Source organism: Acomys russatus, chromosome 27 (genome assembly GCF_903995435.1).
Source record: "Acomys russatus chromosome 27, mAcoRus1.1, whole genome shotgun sequence".
NCBI lineage: Eukaryota > Metazoa > Chordata > Mammalia > Rodentia > Muridae > Acomys > Acomys russatus.
In genome coordinates this window covers 16,402,752-16,424,198 of record NC_067163.1, presented here as the reverse complement: position 1 = coordinate 16,424,198, position 21,447 = coordinate 16,402,752, and the positions used below count along the sequence as shown (strand labels likewise).

The window sequence follows — 21,447 nt, the reverse complement described above, 5'->3', positions numbered from 1 at the left end:
CAAGGTAAGGTCTGAATTGCCCAGGGTAGCTTTGAATTTTTTGCGCCCTCCCTCCTACCGCAATCTCCTAAATTCTATAGAATCCAGCGCCCTCGTCTGAACCTCGTGAGTACAGTCATGCATGTGGTATACATACATACATGCATATGAAACACTCATACACATAAAAATGAATCTTTAAAAAAAAAAAGCTAGGCAGAGATGGTGGTGGCACACACTTTTAATTCCAGCACTCCGGAAGCAGAGGCTGGTGGATCTCTGTGATTTCAAATCTAGTCTCTCTACAGAGTGAGTTCCAGGACAGCCAGGGTTGCATAGAGAGACCCTATCATGAAAAAAACCAACCCCCTGCCCCCCAAAAAAGAAAAATCCTGTGCCCACAGAGGCTACGGGAATCTGGGGTGTGGTCACTATTCTAGCACATAATTAAGGCCTACCCACTTGTGCCGGGTGTGTTTTCTGGTCAGTCTGTCACAGTCATAGAGGTTGGGAGCAGGGCCCAACACCATCCTTTTGCTACTTGTAAGTCCTGGCTGTTCCAGAACTTGCTCTGTAGGCCAGGCTAGTCTTAAGCTCAGAGTGCTGGGGGTAAAGGTATGTGCCACCACTGCCCAGCCAGCGTAGTCCTTAATCCTCACGCTTAGTCTCATACGCTAGCAACTGAACCACACACCGCCAGCCCAGAACATGTACCTCAAGAGGCTCCCGTCGTGGAGGTCAGATCCCACCCGGTACAGCAGCCATTGAGCTGACTCCTGCAGGCTGAGGAATCCGTGTGCTCACACATCATCCCATGATGCTGCCAGGGTTTAGCCAGGCGTTTCACAATAAAGCTTCCTCCTTTCACCGGTGGGTTTTGTTTAAACTTTGCGCATTACAGGTGTGGACTGAGGGAAAGGGATTAGCTGGTTAACTAGCTTTGTCCTGGTTCAGCTACATGACTCCACCGCGCTGCCTTACCTTACGGATTCTTTCTGGCCTTCTCAATGGGCAAAACAGAAGTAGTTACATCAAGGAGCCTGGCCACTGGGGGCTCTGGCTGTGCTCTTTCTTCCTTCTCTGCTTTACTCCTTGTGTTTGGCGACAGGGTCTCATCATGCGATCTTGGTTGACCTAGAGCTCACTATGTAGACCAGGCTGGCCTTCAATTTACAGAGATCCACCAACTTCTTGCCTCCTGAGTTTTGGGATTAAAGGCATGTGTCACCAAGTCCTGACCTCTTGGTTTTTTTGAGACAAGGTTTTTCTGTGTGGCTCTGGCTGTCCTGAAGCTCACTCTGTAGACCAAGCTGGCCACAATCCCATATAAGATTCACCTGCCTCTTCCTCTTCCTCCCAGGTGCTGGAGTTAGAGGCGTGTACCACAACACCTGGCATTTGTGTGCGTGTGTGTTCTAAGACAAAGTTTCATTTAGCCCAGACTATCCTTGAATTTATGATGTAGCCTTACCTGGTTTTGGTAACTTCTAGGCTGGTAGCACACTTGATACATCTTCCTGTCCATTTTACAGATGGTGTCAATATTTCTGTTTCTAACATTTGGGGCACCTGGTCATTCCACCAGGCTGAAGCCTCACTGGTAGGGCTCTGGCTAATGATTAGTAGCCACAGTTGCAGATTCCAAGGATGGAAATGCTCCCCCATGGATGAGTTCAATGCAAAGAAGCACCAGCTCCAGCCCAGAACTATGGCATCATGCTCATTACTGCACCAACCACTCTTGTACACTAGAACACGCATGTACGTGTTTGTGAAGCAATGAAGATGATTCTGAATGCTCAGGCGTGTCAAGAGGGAATGCAGAGTCCCTCATAACTCCAGTGTTCTTGTTCGTTTGATTTTCTTTTAGACAGAGTCGCACTGCTCATCTTTGGCAGGCCCTGACCTCACAATTAGACCAAGGTGGTCTTGAACTCAGCTCCGCCTGCCTCTGCCTCCTGAGTGCTGGGATTAAAGGTGTGCGCCAGCAGCCCAGCCAACTTCAGGGTTCTTGTTGGTCCTCTTTCTTCTTAAGTTTCTACTGGCTAATGGGATGGGCAGCCACGCCCTGTTGCTTGAAAACCCTCTCTCCCTCACTACTCCCTACTCCCCTGCAGAGGTAGGTGCTTTGGCTCCACCAGCTGCCAGTGATCTCACTGGGCACAATTTTAGGCTTTCCCTGACATGCACCTGTCGTGACATTAGACACAGCTCACATCGTCAACAGAGTTCTGCTATAATAGTTGTTGGCATTTATAATAGTACATCTCTGCACTTATGCCATGTCTAATTCAGTACAAGCTATATTGGTCATGTCCAGAGTTTCAGAATGCTACACCCAGGTAGCCTGTTACTGCAGGTGGGCCTGCTACTCCAGAGCAAACTGGCATATTACCTAATACTGGGGGTGGGGGAGGATTTTAGCTTGCTGGCTCCACCCAGTGGCAGCTGATACAGAGAGTTCATTACCATTAAGGCAGATTTCTTACTTCATCTATGTTCAATCTTACTTACCTGAAATCAATATATTACATTACAGAGCCAAGGGACTGATGCCCTCTAGCCTCTGGCAATTAGGAAAGATGGAAAGGCAGTATTGACTGCTGCCTCAGCCAGAGTTTAACCCTCGGGACACCAGACGGATGCAGTAGCTCCAGCAGCGCATCTTCTACAAGCTGGTGCCTCTTCCCACGAGACTCAATCTCGTCATCTAAGTAAAACAGCCATTTCATTTTCCTTCAGGTCAACTTCACTATATTTTATTTGATAGCCATCCCTGTCTCTGGGGATGTCTGTGGGCAATGTGACTAGCAACAGCAAGGATTTCAGTGCCTTACAGTTCCTAGCACTTTTCTTTGAGTCGTACAGAGAGCCCTTTATAGATTTTCCCATCCCTTCACACAACACTGAAGCAGGCAGAGCTGCGGCAGGAATTATGGTCACTGTTTTAACTACGAAAGACATTGTGATGTGGTGCTCTCCAAGCAAATGAGCTAAAATTCATTTCCTGGCCCTCTTTGCCAAATTACAAACTTTCTTTTCTTTTCCTTTCTTTCTTTCTTTTTTCCTTTCGTTCTTTCTTTCTTTCTTAAGACAGTGTTTCTCTGTGTAGCCTTAGCTGTCCCGGACTCACTTTGTAGACCAGGCTAGCCTCGAACTCACAGCAACCCACCTGCCTCTGTCTCCAAAGTGCTGGGATTAAAGGCATGCGGCCACAAAGCCTGGCAAATTACACTTTCTTTCAGCATATGAACCACTTGTAACATCTTGACAGTTACATGTGCACTGAGAGAAACAATGGTAAGAACCCTTTGATGGTGACCAAAAAAAAAAAAAAAAAACAAAAAAACCACAGCCACCACAGCTGCCCAGCTCGGAATACATGTAAAGAAGCTGACCCAACCCCTACAGGACGAAAGCTCATTGACCTGTTGTTCTGTATTAGGCCGTGACCCAGCCAAAAGCGCTAAGGACAGGGCGGCCAGGGTACCACTAACAACCAGCAGGTGGCAGAAGTAAGTTTCCAAGCAGACGCAAACCAAAGAGATTGTTTTTCCTTTCCTGAGGGATGGGTGGAGTTTGTAAAGGAAAAACTGCAGGAAGCCAAGATCAGGGACAGATCCAAGCTGGCTAACTGGGACACAGGAAGGGGAGGATACCATGTGGGAGAGGAAAATGAACAGTAGGTTGGGAAAGACAAGACACCTGGATATAGAACTAGCTCTGGGTGACAGACTTTCTCTCTTAGATGCACAGGCTCACCTACACGGGGTCTGGGGTTGCAGTTTCGATGCTTCTGTATGTTCTACCCTGTCTCTGGTTGGTCTCATTTCCTCACCCTCTCCTCTGAGGAGACAATCAAACCTGTGGTCTTGGCCCTGTGCCTTTTCCAAAGCATCAGAGATAGAAGGGTTGTCTGGGGTTCTTGACGCCCAGACCAGGGGGAAGAGGCCACAGGGATATAAAGCATGCAGTGCCAACAGCTCATGGCCCCTCCGTCCCTGTCTCCCTCCTCCACAGTGGATACCTGCTCCCTTTTCACACGCCCAGGATAAAAATGAAGCAGCAGCAATTTTTTTTTATTGAGGGACCTAAACTGAAAATAGGTTTAAAACATAATTTAAAAAAATAAAACAGCAAAAGTAGCAAAAAATATATGACCTTTTAAAAAACATTTTCCTTTTTTTTTTTGTTTTTGTTTTGTTTTTTAATATATAGCAACCGATGCCTCCTAGCCACCAGGGGCATCTCACCCAATGGGTAAATCTCTAGTAACGACCCTTTTAAAAAGACATGTAAATATATACTCAGATTTATACACTTTGTGTTCTTTTCATTGCTATGTACAGAACCCCAGGTCCAGGGCTCAGCCCGAGGGGACATCACTGCTCCCAATCTCTGCCTCCCTGTCTTCTGGTACCAGGTATTTGGTCAGCAAAGCAAATTAATATTGGAATTAAGAAGCCACTGGTACCATTCATCTGGTGCAGAAGGTTGCCGTCAGTGAAGGCCTTGAACAGAAATTTCCTTGCTTCAGTAGCCCCCAAGGCCCCTGCCACCAGAACACAGGGGCTAATGGGTCAACAAGAATACTCAGTAAGCTCTCACTTGCACACCTGTTCCACTTGTTTCCACACCCCCCCCTCCCCCCAGGCCTTGAAGCCGTGCCAGGTAGCAGGGTGGGTCTTGGTCCAACACCCAGGAAGGAGGAAGTGGCTACCATCAAGTACCTGCCTCTTGGCTCCTCTCTCACACAGCAGGCTAAGAAGAGGAAGAGGGGTCTCAGGGGGGTGACGGTATAGGGTAGGCCACACAGGAAGGCCTTGGATATGCACTGGCTCTTGCCAGCAGCAAAGGAGAAAGAGAAAGGCAGTGTGTCCAGCAGGGAATTGAGGATGAGGGACACAGGTGATGATGGAATTGGGGGAAGGCTGGGGAGGGTTGGCAGTCAGCGTCTTTTGAGTCCACCATTGGCAAGCTGAGTCGGGTGTCGGGGCAGACAGGGTTCCTCAGGTAACGGCTCGTGAGAGAAGACAGAATCCTCCCCTGAAGAGCAGGTAGAGCTCCGAGTGTCAGGGAAGCTGGGAGAGTACTGGTCCAGCGGCATCGACAGATCCAGATACTCCTGTGACAAGAGAGGAGAGGTAGGTGGCACACAAACCTTCCTATGACAGTGTCCCCTTAGGTGCCTACATGATGTTGGCCCAAGTTCCAGCCCAGGGCAGCCATACCTGGTTGGAGGTCAAGGCCACAATCCGATCCAGGTCTTCCACCAGCTGCTTGAAAGTAGGCCGCTGGGAGGGCACTGCATGCCAACAGTCCCGCATCATCATGTACCTAGAGCAGGATGGTGAGGGCAAACGGGGAGAGCAATGGCAGAGTGAGCCCGAGGGCTTGGGGAATGGACAGCTGGAGAGGCCACTTCCTCCAAACACAGAGCTTTTACCCTCTGCCCACCATGCCCCTGCTTCCTTCTAAGCCTGGCTCAGGACCTCAGGAACCTTCCATGAGTCACTACGTAAGGAACCCTGTTTGCCCCAACATCCAACCCAGCTTGTGAATGGCAGACTCAAACAGCGTTGACTACCAACTCTCCCCCTAGCCTTCTCCCCGCTTCATGCTTACAGCTCATTGGTGCAGTTACTGGGCTTGTCCATTCGGTGGCCCTCCTTCAGCAGCTTGAAGAGTTCTTCCACAGGCACACCAGGGTATGGAGAGCCGCCCAAAGTGAAGATTTCCCACAAGAGCACCCCAAAAGACCACCTATGGGAGAGCACACTGCCACTGTGACTTGCAGCACAGGGCTAGGCTGCCCTAGGGATTCTTTCCCAAGTCCTCTTGAGAAGTCAGTGTAGGAAGTGCCCATCTTTAACTTCTCCTGCCCCAACACAGTCCTTAAGTTCAGAGGGCAGGGCACAGGAGACAAGAGGGTAGCAAGAGGCGATGCAGAGAAGGTGGGAACACGCTGCTCATTTCCCTCCCATCCACTCTTAATGACCACATGGGATTCTCATCAGTCTTGGGGTACAGGACTGTTAGAATTCTTAACCCCAGTGTATCCCATGTAATTGCATGTTTCAAACTCACACATCACTCTGGTGGGTGTAGATCCGGTCGAACAATGCCTCGGGTGCCATCCATTTCACAGGCAGCCGGCCCTGCAAGCAGCATAGTATGTATGTTGGGGGGAATGACACGGACGACTCACGGGATAAATTAAAGATAATGGTTCCGGGCAGTGAGGGTGGGACCCAGGGCATGGAACACGCCATGCGAGTATAGCAAAGACATCAGAGTGGACAAACGTCTGGTGGCACAGGGCCCAGGCCATGCCAAGCGAGAAACTTACATTGGTGGTTTTTTTATAATAGTCGATATGGTGAATATCTCGAGCTAGGCCAAAGTCTGCGATCTTCATTACATTGTCTTCTGTCACCAGGACATTCCTGGCAGCCAGGTCCCGGTGTATGCACTGCAGAGAGGGAAGAACAAGCAGAGATGACAACCCTGAACTGCCACTCAGCCATCTAGTCTCCTCTACTCCAGCACTTACTGTGTAGTGGGCAGCAGGACGATTTTGCCTCACAGGTCTTTGGCCCATGTACCTCCATACCCTCTAGACACCCCCTCCCAAGTATTTAGTTCCAGACACGTTCAGCTGGAGCCTTCTCAGTAAATCACTTTAGGGAGCCCCTCTTTTATGTCTTCTTTCTTGAGCCTAACCTTTAGCTTTTAGATTTGTACCCCCAAAATAGTTTGGGCTTATGCTAGGTCTATGGAGGTGTGTATGTGGAGCCCTGTCCTCCCTGGCAGAACTACACTGTGTAGGGAGTTAAAGCAAAGATACAGTGAACACTGAAACCTGTGACAGGCACTTTCACAAACATAATCCATCTCAGTCTCTCAATAATTGTACTACATAGAAATAAGTATTCTTATTTTGTGTCTGAAGAAATACAGGTGCTTGAGAGATAAAGAGCACTGGTTGCTCTCCCAGAAGTCCTGAGTTCAGGTCCCAGAAACCACATGGTTCACAGCATCTACAATGGATCTGATGTTCTCTTTAGTCATTCAGTCAGACAAGCAAGTAGAGTACCTCATATACATAAAATAAATAAATTTTTAAAAATTAAATTTTTTCCCCAAAACACGGTTTCTCTGTATAGCTTTGACTGTCTTGGAATTTGCTCTACATAGACTAGAGGCTGGTCTCAAACTCACAGAGATCCACCTTCCTCTGCCTCCCAAGTGCTGCGATTAAAGGCTTGTGCCACCACCACCTGGCAAATAAGTAAATCTTAAAAAAAAAAAATAATAATAATAAAAGAAGAAATAAAAGGCTGGGTTTAGTGGCACATGCATGTAATCCCAACACTTGAGAAACTGAGGTATAATAATTACAAATTTAAGGCCGGCCTGTGCTACACAATGAATCTGAGGTTGACCTCTGTTACAAATTGGGACCTTAGCCGGGCATGGTGGTGCACGCCTTTAATCCCAGCACTTGGGAGGCAGAGGCAGGTGGATCGCTGTGAGTTCGAGGCCAGCCTGGTCTACAAAGTGAGTCCAGGATGGCCAAGGCTACACAGAGAAACCCTGTCTTGAAAAACCAAAACAAAAAAAACAAAAAAACAACAACAAAAAACAAAAAACAAACAAACAAACAAATTGGGACCTTAATTTCAAAAAGAAAAACATGTAAATTAAAAAGTAGCTGCCTGAGGGCCGGGCATGGTGGCCCAGGGCTCTAATCCCAGCACTCGGGAGGCAGAGGCAGGTGGACTACTGTGAGTTTGAGGCCAATCTGGTCTACAAAGTGAGTTCAGGACAGCCAAGGCTACACAGAGAAACCCTGTTGGGGAGGAGGAAGGAAGGGGAAGCTGCCTGAATCTATGCAGAAAGTGGTTATATAAACTTAAACCTAAATCAATCTGACCCCAAGGCTACAAGCGCTCTCCCAACTCTCTGAGAGCCTAATACAACACAAGGGGCCGTAAGCTGGAGCCAGGTATGGTAGTGCATGCTAGCATACTAGCACAGGGAGACTGAGGCAGAAAAACGAGGAGCTCAAGGGCAGCGTTGACTATGTGGTCATAAACTAAGCGCTAGGTGGGTTCAGGTCCATCCTGCCTTTGGTGGGAAGGGATGCATTCCGGCGCCATACCTTCTTAGAGGCAAGATACTCCATGCCCCGAGCCACCTGATAGGCACAGGAGACCAGATCTTTGGAAGATAGCTGTTCCTCGGGATTGTGGCTGGGGTTGTAGCAATATTCCAGCCCGGGAGGCCTCCTGGCCTGTAGATACTCCCGGAGGTTGCCTTTGGAGGCATACTCCACAATGACATAGAGAGGACCTGCAAGCACAGAGAGACCACAGGTCAGTTCAAAAACATCAGAAGCCCTTCCCTCCTATTGTCACAAGCCATTTATGTCCCTCTTTCCTGCCTCCTCCTCTGGAGGGGAACGGGATAGTTATTCTGCCCAAAGAAAGCTAGTGTAATCCAGAAAGCTTCCAAGCAAAGCTGAGGGTAGGAGCCTCCAATAACATCCTTGCCCCAATTCACACACTAAGTCTAGGTATTGATGAGTGAATGCCAATGGGGCCGGCCAGTCTCTTGGCCGATGCCCAGAGCCCAAGCCCTGACCCCGGAGCCGCCACCTACCGTCCTGCGTGCATGCCCCCAGCAGGTTGATGCCCAGAGCCCAAGCCCTGACCCCGGAGCCGCCACCTACCGTCCTGCGTGCATGCCCCCAGCAGGTTGATGATGTTCTTGTGCTTCCCGATCATCTTCATCATCTCCATCTCGGAGATGAGATCCGACAAGTCCTTCTCTGTTGCATCAGCTTCACAGACAAACCAGAGAGTAAGGTGAGGGAGGTAGGAAGGACACCTAATAGCCGGGGGGCTCGGGGCCGGGGAGCAGGTCCAGGAGGAGCCCCTTCGTTTCTCCGGGACTTGCTTTCTTCCCTCCCACTTTCCCATCCAGGAACCTCTACCTCCCTGCGGTACTGAATGTGGCTGGAGACGACCGTGAGAGAAAAAAAAAAAATCAGCCAGTTTATGGGACTAAGATGAGCACCTGAGCCAGGTCACCATTAAGAAACAAGGTGAGATTTTAAACACTGGGGGTTGTGCCATCCCCCTCCACCCCTAGATCTGCCCCCTCAGGGAGTGTAGCAGGCGAGAGCAATGCAGAATCATAGAACGCATGCTATTTGATCCAGACCTAACATTGCTCAGGCAGGAACAAGAAGCATTACTCACGCTTCAACATCTTCACGGCCACTTTGGTCACACGGTTGGGTTTGTCTTTATCCAGCCCGATGGCCTCTGCCAATACTACCTGCCCAAAGCAGCCCTCTCCAAGGGGTTTGCCTAAGACCAGTCTTGAGCGGAAAACAAACAGGGAGTGACAGTCAGGGCTGGTAAAGGTCAAACTACACCCTTCTCCTGGCTTTTTGAGACAGGGTTTTCTCTGTGTAGCCTTGGGTGTCCTGGACTCACTCTGTAGACCAGGCTGGCCTCGAACTCACAGAGATCCACCTGCCTCTGCCTCCCCAAGTGCTGGTATTAAAGGCGTGTGCTGCCACCATCACCTAGGAAGGGCAAACATTTCTAGGACAGCTCATCCCCACTTCTCTGGTATTTCGCTCAATCGAGAGCAGGGAGCAGTAGGGCTGCTGTTTTTAGAGGCATCGTGTGCCTTTTCACTACCTAGAAGGCCTCAGCCTACACAATTTCTACGGCTAGAATACCAAGCGTGGGGTTTCCTCAGTGGAAAGCCACAGCAGTCATACCTGTCTCGTGGCAGCTCCCAGCGGGGATCTTCAGGAAGTTCATATTCAGAGACTCCAGCTAGCATGGGGGTCCCGCTGGAGGAGAGTCGTGACGGCCGAACCAGGAGAACCCCAGAGTTCATGGACGCGCTGGAGTCAGCTGACACCTGTAGAAAAGAGTGGGGTCACCCTTTCTAGCAAGGAGAAGGTGAAGCGGCAGCTGACTCATCCCGAATCCCCAGCTTCTTGCTGTGACGTAGACTCGCTTCCATCACTTAACAGTGTGGTGTGAAAAACACCTGTATGGACAGATACTCTATGACTGAGCAATTTCTACCATCAAAAAGTCTTTCTGGAGCCAGGCGGTTGTGGCGCATGCCTTTAATCCCAGCACTCGGGAGGCAGAAGTAGGCAGAACTCTGTGAGTTGGAGGCCAGCCTGGTCTACGGAACTAGTTCCAGGACAGCCAGGGCTACACCCAGAAATCTTGTCCCAAAAAAACCCCAAAAGTCTTTCCATTTTACTCACCTATTCAATGCGCATACCAATTATACCTCTTCCAGCCTAAACGGTTCTTTTCTTGTCCCGAATTCTTTGCAAAAACTCTGCCTCCCATTTATGGATTGCTAATCCCCAAGGCACTTTTCTGGGTCAGCAGTGTTCTGAAGAATAGTTCATCCTTCCACATACCCGCACCTTCTAACCCATTTCTTCCCACTGTGTCTCAGGTGACAGAATGAGGCCTTTGTGGCTGGGGTACAGGGTGGCTAGGCATAGAGCCAGAGTTAGTTTATAATGTTCCAATGTGTCTGGTCCAGAGGTTGGGACAAAGTCCAAAAGTGGAAGACAAAGAACAGCCAGGAGGGGAGGGGAGGGAATAGGCCCTGGAGGCAAGGCGGCGGTGAGCCTGCGGATCCCCCATCTACTTTCTGTTACCTGTCTGCGCAGAGGGATGCTCTTGGCCAGCTTGTGTACAGCCATCTGGCTATGGAAGTCGCTCTTCTTGGTGCCACTCCGCATCTTGTAGATGATGACAGAGCCCACCATGCAGGAGATCAGGAAGGCCCCGGTGCAGTAGATGATGATTTCCAGGTAGAGCGGTGACGTCATCACAGCTGGCCTCTCTTCCAGGGCTGAGTCAGTGTGGATAGGGTGTCAGCAGGTCATGGGTGCTTTGCTCATGAGAGTTATGCCCCGGGAGAAACCCAACACCTGTTCCTTTCCCCTGGGAACTTGTAGGGAAGGGGAGAATCCAGCTAGATCCCAACGTAGACGGCAAGTCTGGCATCCAAAGGACCAGACACCTTGGGACCTTAGAGGCATCCTTCGATATCCTTAAACTCAGAGGCCATAGAGGGCGAAGTCTAGACTATCCTGCAGGGCCTCCTTGCTTAGCTCACTACTGGGTTAGATGGGTACCAGGACGTCCTCAGTGCTGTGCACATAGGTCATATGGAGACAGGCTCTTATGCCCAAGGGACAGCACGGTCCTCAAAGCACAAGTCATAGAGCATCACTCAGAGTGAAGACTCGTGAATGCTCCCAGTAGCCATCCTGTGTCTTACTAAACACCTGCCACATCTGTTGGATCAGTAAACGGCTAAAACACAGGCAAAATAAATTTAATGCCTAAATACGCCTCTAGATGAAAAAAAAAACACAGGCATTTATCTGGCAGTTCTTAGGAAATTTATTCGTGGCCCCACAGGATTCCTAAAATGTAAGGAAATGGGAGATGAGGGTGGGGCATGGCATCATTTTACAGTGTTCTTTCACTTCTACTTAGAGTTCATACACTGTGCTTATGTCAACTTGACACAGCTAAAGTCATCTGAAAGGAGGGCACCACAATTGAGAAAATGCCTCCATAAGAGTGGGCTGTAGGCAAGCCTGTAAGGCATTCTCTTCATCAGTGATTGATGGGGGAGGGCCCAGCCCACTGTGCATGATGTCATCCAGGTGGTCCTGGGTACTGTATGCAAGCAGGCTGAGCTTGCCAGTAAGCAACAACCCTTCCTGGCCTCTGTATCCGCTCCCACCTGCAGGTTTGTGCCCCGTTTAAGTTTCTGCCCGACTGCCTTTGATGACGAAAGAACTGTTACACAGAAGAGTAAGCAGAATAAACCCTTTTCTTCCTAAGTTGCTTCTGCTCATGGGGTTTTACCACCACGGCAATAGTAAGTCCAACTAAGATGCACACTCATCCCCACTTGCCAGTTTGTCTAGCTTTCCCTTCAGCACAAGAAACAGTGCCCACCTACTGGGCACCTCCTTGCTGCCCCCCTCCAACAGTCCTCCCTCCAAAACCTCAGCCAGCCAAAGAAAAAGTGACCCCCCCCCCGGGGAGTCCTCCCAGCCCAACAAGGAGATAACAGAGCCGATGACAGGCAAAGTGTCCTATTTGTCCTTTCCCCCCAGTGTCAGGAAATGAAGACTTACAGGGAGCAGACTACACAGAGAGAGACCGTAACAATGATAAAGACAGGATGCTAGTGGCAGTGCTGGGCAAGCGAGGTGGAAGGGAAGAGGACAGAAGAGATGCTCTTAGCAGCTGCAGAGAAGCAGCGCTCAGGCCACATGCAGGCAAAACCATACTGGTCCTGTGGTCACCAGCCCACCACCCGGCAAGGCTGCAGGGCTCCTTCCTTCCTGGCTGCCACACAGACAACAGATCTCCCAGCTTGGGAAGGGAGGCCAGGAGGGATGGCCAGAGAGGTCAAATGGGTACCATCAGGGCTTCTGAGTGCCTAAGACAGGCCTTTCTTTCTTTCTTTTTATTATTTATTTATTGTGTATATAGTGCTCTGCCTGCATGTACACCTGCAGGCCAGAAGAGGGCCTCAGATCACATTATAGATGGTTGTGAGCCACCATGTAGTTGCTGGGAATTGAACTCAGGACCTCTGGAAGAGCAGTCGGTGCTCTTAACCTCTGAGCCATCTCTCCAGCCCCCAACAGGCCTTTCTTAAGGTAGTTGAAGCTCGCTATCCAGCCATGTCAAAGTACAGAAGAATGAAGAGTGGGCGGGCCAGCAACGCTCCACAGAAGCCTTAAGCTCTTATATTGGCCAAGAACCTGTATTCAAGGAGAAGAGGTCCAGGGCCTTTCTTGCTGATATTCCTGGGACTGGCCAAAGAAGACCCTGTAATTCAGACCCTCAGTACCAAATGGATGAGGGCTTACCCAAGGATGGAAGGAGCCTGCCCTGGAAAGCCCTGCTGCGAGGTAAACCCAGAGCTCATGCATGCATTACACTGACCGGGGAGATAGCCAGATACACATGTGCAGGGGAGGCTGCCACATCGCTTCCTGAAAACCCAGGAACCCCACCTGCATGTGCCTCAAAGCCGGAGCAAAAAAGGTCACAGAACAGACGGGAGCCGTCCCTTCCTGGCTCTCCCCAGGCCTGTAATGGATGCACCGCTCCCATGGCAAAGACAGGACATGGAAAGGATCGGTGCAGTGTATACCTTCCAGAACGGTCAACCATGCAGAGTGATGGGAGAGTCCGATAGAGTTACCCGCCAAGCACGTATACTCCCCCGCATCCTCAAAGGAGACATTCCGTAGGTGAAGCACCTCCATTTCCTTGTCGGTGGTATTGACTCCAGCAGTCTAGAAGAGACGACGGGAGCAAAATGGACAAGCACAGGACATGAGACCTCGGGGAGGCAGAGAAACAGAGGGGACAGAGAAGGGGACCGAAACCAGAGGAAGAGATGCTCCCTAGCATCTCCATTGCAACAAGGCAGAAAACCACCAGGCAGCGAAACCTGTTAGAGGAAAAGAGTGAGGCCCTGAGGGAGGTGCTCCGGCAGACCTGAGGAGACGACGGCTTGGTTACGACCCTTCACCAGACGCTGGCAGCCACTGGCCCAGCCAAGCATGCGGGCGGTGGGCAGCATGGAGAAATAGGACCTGGCAGGTGGGGGGCTGTTTGGTTTTAGGTAAAGAGAGTCAGTGGGTACAGACGGCAGGGAAAGAAAGACAATCTACACAGACACACACACACACACACACACACACACACACACACACACACACACACACGGTACTGGCTTGGAAAACAATACCTGGTTCCTTCTCTTAGCCACCACTGAAAATCAGTCTGAAGCATCATTCCTAACATCTCACAAGTCCATGATAAGCACAAGTACCTACACACACACACACACACAGAGAGAGAGAGAGAGAGAGAGAGAGAGAGAGAGAGAGAGAGAGAGAGAGAGAGAGAGAGAGAGAGAGAGAGAGAGAGAGAAAACACACACACACAAACACACACATATAAGGCACAAAGGGAGCCACAGATAACCAACATAGTACCAAACCAAACCAGGCCCCCCAAGCCAGGGATTTTTCCATGGCTCTGGGCATTAGGAACACAGTAGGAGAAAGGTAGAGTCGGTGCTGGCTTCCCAACCTGCCCCAACAGTGTGGGGCCTAAATCAAGTACCCAGTACAGGGTCCCATCCATCTCCCCATTACCTTTTGCCACAGGTCTGGTGACAGTGAGCCACGCAGACTGGTTAGCTTCACCAATATAATTGGAAACCTTACACACATACTCCCCGCTCTGGGCCTCTGTCACATTGAACAGTGTCAGCACCTCCGCATCCGAGCTATTAATCCCCGAATGCTGGAACAAACCAACGACACACCAGTCAGTTGGGCAAACACTGAGATGTGGCCACACTGTGCTCCTGGGAGCCAAGGCAAGGGAGACACTGGGGCCTACAGTCTTCCGAGTGGGACAAAATGAAACCGTGGGAGAGGGGAGGCTAAAATAGCAAAACAGAAGGGAAAGGGGGCAGGGAAAGCAAAGAAGAAAAAGGGAAATGTTAAGGGGAGAAGGGAAAGGAGAGGAGGTGGGAGGAGAGGGGTCACTGTCCCAAAGCAAGTATTCGTTGTGTGTTAAACTCCCTCCTCCAAGCCTGGGGTGGGAACTTGTAATTGGAGAAAGAGCTCCAAGACCCAAAGCTAAAGCTGGCCCCTTTTGTTCCCAATGGCAAAGAGAAGGGACAGGCAGTAAATCTGTAGGACAGACAGCCAAGGTAGGGGAGGGTGGGGTCTAACTTCTGTTTTTTCCTGCAGCAAGATCCACTGGAGACTTAGCCAATTACGTCCCTGGATTAATGGAGCATACAGGGTCAATGAGAGGCTGGGAGTGAGAGGAAAAAGGAAGAAAATGCCATTACTCCTCAAACGGCATAGAATTTATAGGTGGCATTTACTTTCCCAGCCACTTGAGCAAACCCCTTATGTCATTTACCATGTTTGTCAAAAGATGATAACAAGGAAACGACCAAGATGGACAGTGGGAAACATTTGTTGTTGGAAGGCTGTGGTCCCAGGCCACAAGCAAGCAAGAGTTTCAATGCCTTCCTTGAATTACTGACCCAACATACTGAGTCACTCATTAGGAACCAGCAACCAGCATGGCCCACCTCACCCTCTGTTCCTAGGTCACCCCCATCTTCTGCTGTCACCAGCCTGTGGCTAGATCCCTACTAAGAAGGAGTATGTGCCTTATAGGTAAGGCTGAGCCCTAATCCCAGGCACTGAGCCCTGGGGGGACATGTGACCTTCCTGGAAAACTAACCAACAATGAGGTGAGGATTACCTTCAGAATCTGGACGTACGGCAAGTTGTCTGGCCCAATCTTGCTCCCGTTCACCTCGATGTGCTTCAGCCACTGGATGTGGGGCTGAGGGTCACTGTACACCTTACACATGAACTCCACGTTGCTGCCCAAGGCCACGGTCTTGTTGGCAGGCAACCCTGCCTGAAGGATGGGCCGGTGAGGTGATCGCTCTGTGGAGGAAGGATAAGGATGGATGTGTTGAGGGTTCAAGGGCCTGGTCCTGGCTGGGATGCTGACCAAAGTAAGACCTACACTGACTCCCCAGTATCCTTCCCAGCTTCTTAAAAAGAAGGGACGCTATTTCTTCCAGTCCCGTACCCACAAACAAATCTCTTGTCTGAACAGACACACCCTCAGATTCCAGCATGTGAGACCCTGGACCATATCAGAAGACCCAGGACCTCTACAATCACAGCCCTGAGATGAACAATACTCCATTCCGCCTGTCTTCCAGGATACCACCAAGTGGGTACACCTCGGAGTCTGCATTTCAAGGCACTTGGCCTCTGTACCTCAGTGTGTGCACTTGGCCTATAGCTACTCTAATTGTGCCTATACTGCAAGGACACGAAGGACAAAGTTCAGGGCATGGATTTATAGACCTGGCATATTAGCAGTGTTCATTAAACAACAGCAACTATTATATCTTCTCATCACTGTATCAAGCTGTATCTTTCAACACATGTAGGGTAACAGTAGCTGTTGCCTAGTGAACGAATTCAACAAACAAAAAGATAAGCCAGGAACAGTAGTGCTTGTCTTTAATTCCAACAGTCAGGAAGGCAGAACAGGCAGATCTCGGGTGAGTTCAAGGCCAGCCTGGTGTACAGAGCAAGTTCTAAGACAACCAGGGATACATAGAGAGATGCTATCTTAAAAAGTGAATAAATAAAAGGAAGGGGGGGGGGCTTGGGGGAGGGAGAGAGGGAGATGGAGGGAGGGAGGGAGGGAAAAAGGGAGATGGGGGAGATGGGGGAGGGAGGGAGGGAGGGAGAGAGATGTGTGAGGCTTAAGGCAGGCCCATGTCTATAATCTTAGCACTTGAGAGGCGAGAGCAGGAGGATCACCATGAGTTCAAAGCTAGGCTGCGCTACACGGTGAGTTCCAAAGTAGCCTGAGCTAAAGCCTGAGATCATATCTCAAATTGGAAGGAACAACAGGAGGGAGGGAGGGAGGGAACACTGGGGCTCAAAGTAAGAAGTATAGGCCAAATGTCCAGAGCCTCACGCTCCTCAACTGCCTTTTCCTCTCTTTCCCTGTCCTCTGACTGACTCTTGGCCCCCTTAACCTTGGTCTTCTTACCCACAACATCAAGCTGGTAGGTGTGGTTAATACTGCCATACTCGTTCTCCACGATGCAGGTGTAGTTGCCCTTGTCAGACGGCACCACAGAGTCCATTATGATGCTCCAGGTGGCATAACGGACCTGTAGGACAGGGACGAGGGACTTTGCTGAAGGTCTGAGGGAGAATGCACATGAAAGCAGCACATATGGCCAGTGCTGCACCGTTAGCCAACACAAAGTATAGATGGACTAGTTCGCGGTCTATTTACACTCAGAACACATCTTGCAAACTAAACTAGCATGGTGTGGAAATGCCGGACATCTTCACGGTAGCATTCATAAGCAAACATGCCTTTGGCAAATCCTCCAAAGCTCCCCGGGAATCCTCTCCATGTCCGTCAGCTTCATTCCTATGCCCGACACAACAAGTTTCAAAAGCTAGCTCCTCAGGGTTGGCAAGATGGTTCGGTGGATAAAGGCACTTGCCACCAAGCCTGACTCTTAGGACCCACGCGGTGGAAGGAGACAACCAGCTCCTGCAGTCTTCCTGTAGTCTCCATATGCACGCCATTGCTTGCAAATGCGCACACAAATAAATGTAATAAAAGTAAAACAGGGGGCTGGAGAGATGGCTTAGAGGTTTAAGAGCACTGCCTGCTTTTCCAGAGATCCTGAGTTCAATTCCCAGCAACCACATGGTGGTTCACAACCATCTATAATGTGATGCCCTCCTCTGACCTGCAGGTGTATATGCAGGCAGAACACTGTATACATAATAATAAATACACCTTTCAAAACAAAACAAAATAAAACAAAACCCAAAAACTTGCGTCTTCTCTCAGTTAACTCTGGTCAGATCTGTGCTCAACCCTCCCTCCGCTCTTCGAACGAGGAACTGTGGCAAGCTGCTCACCACAGCTGTCCTTTGACATCTGCCTGATGAGGTTACAAAACCTTTACAGGCTAGAAAGCTGCCTTGTCCTGGCTGACGCACAGAAACCTGCAAACCAAAGTACTTGGTAAGTTAAGGTAAAGCTTTCCCATATTCCTTCTTTTAAAAAAGAAAGAGCCGGGCATGGTGATGCATGCATTTAATCCCAGCACATGGGAGGCAGAGGCAGGTGGATCTTAGTGAGTTCGAGGCCAGCCTGGTCTACAAAGGGAATCCAGGGCAGCCAAGGCTACACAGAGAAACTCTGTCTCTAAAAACCAAAATAAACAAATAAAAATAAAAAAGAAAGAAAGGAAAAGAACTGGGAGTGGTGGCACAGGCCTGTAAGCCCAGAACTTGGGAGGCAGAGACAGGCAGATCTCTATGAATTCGAGGCCAGCCTGGTCTACAGAGTGAGTTCTAAGACAGGCAGGGCTAAAAAAAAAAAAAAAGACAGGCAGGGCTACACGGAGAAACCTTGGTTCAAACAAAAACTAAATAATAAAGAGAAAGAAGAAAAAGATCTATTGTTACTTAAGAGAATGCATGTTTACGTGTGTGTGTGTGTGTGTGTGTGTGTGTGTGTGTGTGTGTGTGTGTATGCACATGTGAGCATAGGTACTCACAGAGGCCTTGGAGCTGGGGTTATTTATAGGTGTTTGTGAGTTCTCTGACGTAAGCACAGGAACAAGATTCTAGTCATCTGGAAGAATGGTATACACTTAACCACTAAGCTGTCTCTCCAGCCGCCCTCTTCTATTTTTCTTATACAAGAACAATGAGAAGCCAGGCACGGTGGCACATGCCTGTGACCTCAGCAGCTGGGAGGCCAAGACAAGAGGCTTGGGAGTTCCAGGCCAGTCTGGAGTCTACAGAGAAGAAACGCAGTCTAAAAAAAAAAAAAAAAAAATCAAACCAGTCAAGAAGGTCTGAGAAAAGAGACTCTTAAGTGACGTGAGACATATTTGGGGACCTTGTGGGTCAGCAGATCTCTGGGGAAGAGCTTCTTATCAAAAGGACTTGACCCCCAGAGGGAAAGGAAGCGGCTTATCAAAATAGGAAATCCCTAATGGTGTCAATAAGCAACACAAACGCTTGCACCTATTGTATTTCTTGGCGAAGGCCTAGTGGGTCTGTCCCTCACACTCCCTTATGGGGAGGAGACTGATTTTCCTTTAGGACTTGGGGGCTGCAGATGTAACTCTGTGGGGCAGGCTTAGTATGCACTACAGAGGAGCAGAAGGATGAGGAAAGGGGATGAAGCAAGAAGGGGAACATGGGTTCTATGTACTGACAGCTTAAAACATGTCTACCCTCTCTTATCTGACAATATCATTTCCAGTAATCTGTCCTGAGAAAGGTCCATTAAAGGGGCTAAAGTGGAAATGTGTGTGCAGGTGAGTGTGCGTGTGTGTGTGTGTGTGTGTGTGTGTGTGTGTGTGGTGGTGGTACGCACGACTTTAATCCCAGGCGGATCTCTGAGTTCAAGGCCAGCCAGGCCTACAGAGTGATTCCAGGATAGCCAGGGCTACACAGAGAAACCCTGTCCCCCCAAAACCCAAAAAGTGGCACATGCCTTTCTTTAACCCCAGCACTCAGGACACAGAGACAGGTAGATCTCTGTGAGTTTGAGGGCAGTCTGGTATGCATAGTGAGCCCCCTGCCACAAAAAAAAAAAAAAAACAAAAAAAACAAAAAAACAAACAAAAAAACAAAACAAAGAAAGGAGGGAGGGAGGGAGGGGAGGGGCTGATGGTGGCTGGAGAGATGATTCAATGGGTACAAGGGACTTTTGCCTGAGTCTGATGACCTCAGACTGTTCTGCAGGACCCACACAGCTGAAGGAGAAAACTGACTCCACTGGGCTTCTCTCTGATCTCCACATGCTTATCTTCTCACAAAAAAATAAAAGTCAAGTAGTAAAAAAACAAAATAAAAAATAAAAATACTGTGTAGTTCCCAGGACTCTGACACCCTCTCCAGATCTCTGCAGGCACTAGGCTCCCATGGTACACATGTGTCCATGCAGGTGAAACAATCATAAACTTTAAATTTTTAAAAATCGACAACAAACATCCCACCTTTAAAAAGGCAACTAAAACAACAACAACAGACAACAGCAAAAACCAAAATAGCATCTTATCCAGCCCCCTACCCAATGTCTTATTCTAGCTTTGCTTTGATATGTACGCACGCGTACCTTGTAGCCTCCAATTCGGTGGTCAGGTTTGAATTCTTTGCCGTTTTTCAACCAGCGCAAAGTGGGGTTGGGTGTCCCGCTGGATGGGCATTTGAACTTCACTGTCTTGGCGGCTGGAACTGCATGCAGTTTCTTTTCCATCTTTTCCGGGGATGTCCAGTACGGAGCTACAGCTGTCCAAGAGAAGCCAAAGGAGACAGATGAGGGTAGCAGGAGTGGTCAGGCTCAGAAGCAAGGGCCCAGGCAGGATCCCATCTACCTGCTCAGTATCTCCAGCCATCTAGAGGGCCAGCAGCCAGGGACCACGGCCCACCGGCCTTCTGAGCCTCTTCCCTCCCTCTTTAGGCAGGCTTTCCCTAAGGCTCAACTCCCAGGTCTCAAAGGCAGCAAGTAAGGTAGGAAACAGTGTCTCACGCCTACGGTTTGGTTTGGTGTTGTCTGTTTCTTTCTCCTCTGAAGAGGAGTCATCGTCGTCGTCGTCATCCTCTGAGGAGGGGAGCGCATCTGTCAGGAGGAGGAGAAGAGGAGGCACTGAGGTATGTCTGCGCATTTCTAGACTGCCATCCAAACTGCAATTCCCCTTTCAAGACCACACCTCAGTGTAGCCGCCGACAACACAACCACCCATCCCGTAAGGACTCCCAGTTTTCCCCCAAAGTCTGCCTCAGTGACAGTCCATGTTTAAGAACTGCATGCTCCAGTGCTCATCCCAGCCCAAGGCAAGTCCAGATGGCTCTAGCAGGACCAGCTACATTTTTTCCAAATTTACTCCACTTCCACCTGTACACCAAGGTCTCTCTGCTATCAGTACCACCTGGGTACCCACAGTAGCAGCAATGATTGGACATCAATCATTGAGAAACCCAGGCTGATCTAGACACCCTGGGCCTTGAAACTACTTCCAAAAAACGATAGGATGCACAGCCTGCTATCAGGATCTTCTTGTATGGACCTCCTGAGGGCTGGGAGCTGCCTGCTTTCCTTTCTCTCTCTCTTTCTTTCTCCCAAAGATTTCTTATCTTTTAATTTATGTGCGTGTATGTGAGCCTGCATGGACATGTCCCATGCATGCAGGAGCTCAAGAGGATGCTGCATCCCCAGGAACAGGCAATTGTGAGCGCACTGTGAATGCTGGGAACCAAATCCAGGACAGCTCCAAGAATAGGAAGGGCTCTCAACAGCTGGGCCATCTCTCCACCCGAGAGCTGCCTTTTTTATAGTTGCTTTAAGACAGGATCTCACGAGTTGGAGATGTAGACCAGGCTAGCTTCAAACTCAGAGATCCTCCTGAATGCTAGGGTTAAAGGTGTAGACCGCTGTGCCCGGCTACAGTTGCCATCACTCCCCAACTGGGAATCACCTCATTAAAAAAGAGGCTGTGTGTGGTGGAACACACCTTTAATCCCAGCACTTGGGAGGTAGAAGCAGGCAGATATCTGTGAGTTTGAGACCAGCCTGGTCTACCTAGTGAATTCCAGGACAGCCAGAGCTGTGATCCTGTCTTAAAAAACAAAAACAAAACAAAAAACCTAAGCTAAAAGAAAAGAAAACAAAACAAAACAAAATCCCAAACAACAACAAAAAGCAGTCCACCAGAGGTCTCTCTAGTCCCCACTGTCACTCTTGGGAACTA

At 49.5% G+C, this 21,447-nt stretch overlaps 1 protein-coding gene across 7 annotated transcripts in view; it reads right to left on the bottom strand.

The window, feature by feature from the left end:
• Window positions 1-4,037: 4,037 nt before the first annotated feature.
• Window positions 4,038-21,447, bottom strand: part of Fgfr1 (fibroblast growth factor receptor 1) — a 45,435-nt gene continuing 28,025 nt past the window's right edge. For 2 of the 7 annotated variants that reach the window (XM_051170052.1, XM_051170056.1), the window contains 15 exons: window positions 20,229-20,318; window positions 19,815-19,987; window positions 16,701-16,824; window positions 15,378-15,568; window positions 13,228-13,372; window positions 10,688-10,890; window positions 9,779-9,924; window positions 9,246-9,367; window positions 8,714-8,824; window positions 8,144-8,334; window positions 6,329-6,451; window positions 6,067-6,137; window positions 5,605-5,742; window positions 5,211-5,316; window positions 4,038-5,104 (listed from right to left, as the gene is read on the bottom strand). In XM_051170052.1, the coding sequence (XP_051026009.1) occupies window positions 4,928-5,104; window positions 5,211-5,316; window positions 5,605-5,742; window positions 6,067-6,137; window positions 6,329-6,451; window positions 8,144-8,334; window positions 8,714-8,824; window positions 9,246-9,367; window positions 9,779-9,924; window positions 10,688-10,890; window positions 13,228-13,372; window positions 15,378-15,568; window positions 16,701-16,824; window positions 19,815-19,987; window positions 20,229-20,318 (2,111 nt within the window). In that variant the 3' untranslated portion in view covers window positions 4,038-4,927. The remainder of the gene's footprint in view (window positions 5,105-5,210; window positions 5,317-5,604; window positions 5,743-6,066; window positions 6,138-6,328; window positions 6,452-8,143; window positions 8,335-8,713; window positions 8,825-9,245; window positions 9,368-9,778; window positions 9,925-10,687; window positions 10,891-13,227; window positions 13,373-15,377; window positions 15,569-16,700; window positions 16,825-19,814; window positions 19,988-20,228; window positions 20,319-21,447) is intronic. The other 5 variants (XM_051170054.1, XM_051170057.1, XM_051170055.1 and 2 more) reach the window with 3 other exon arrangements.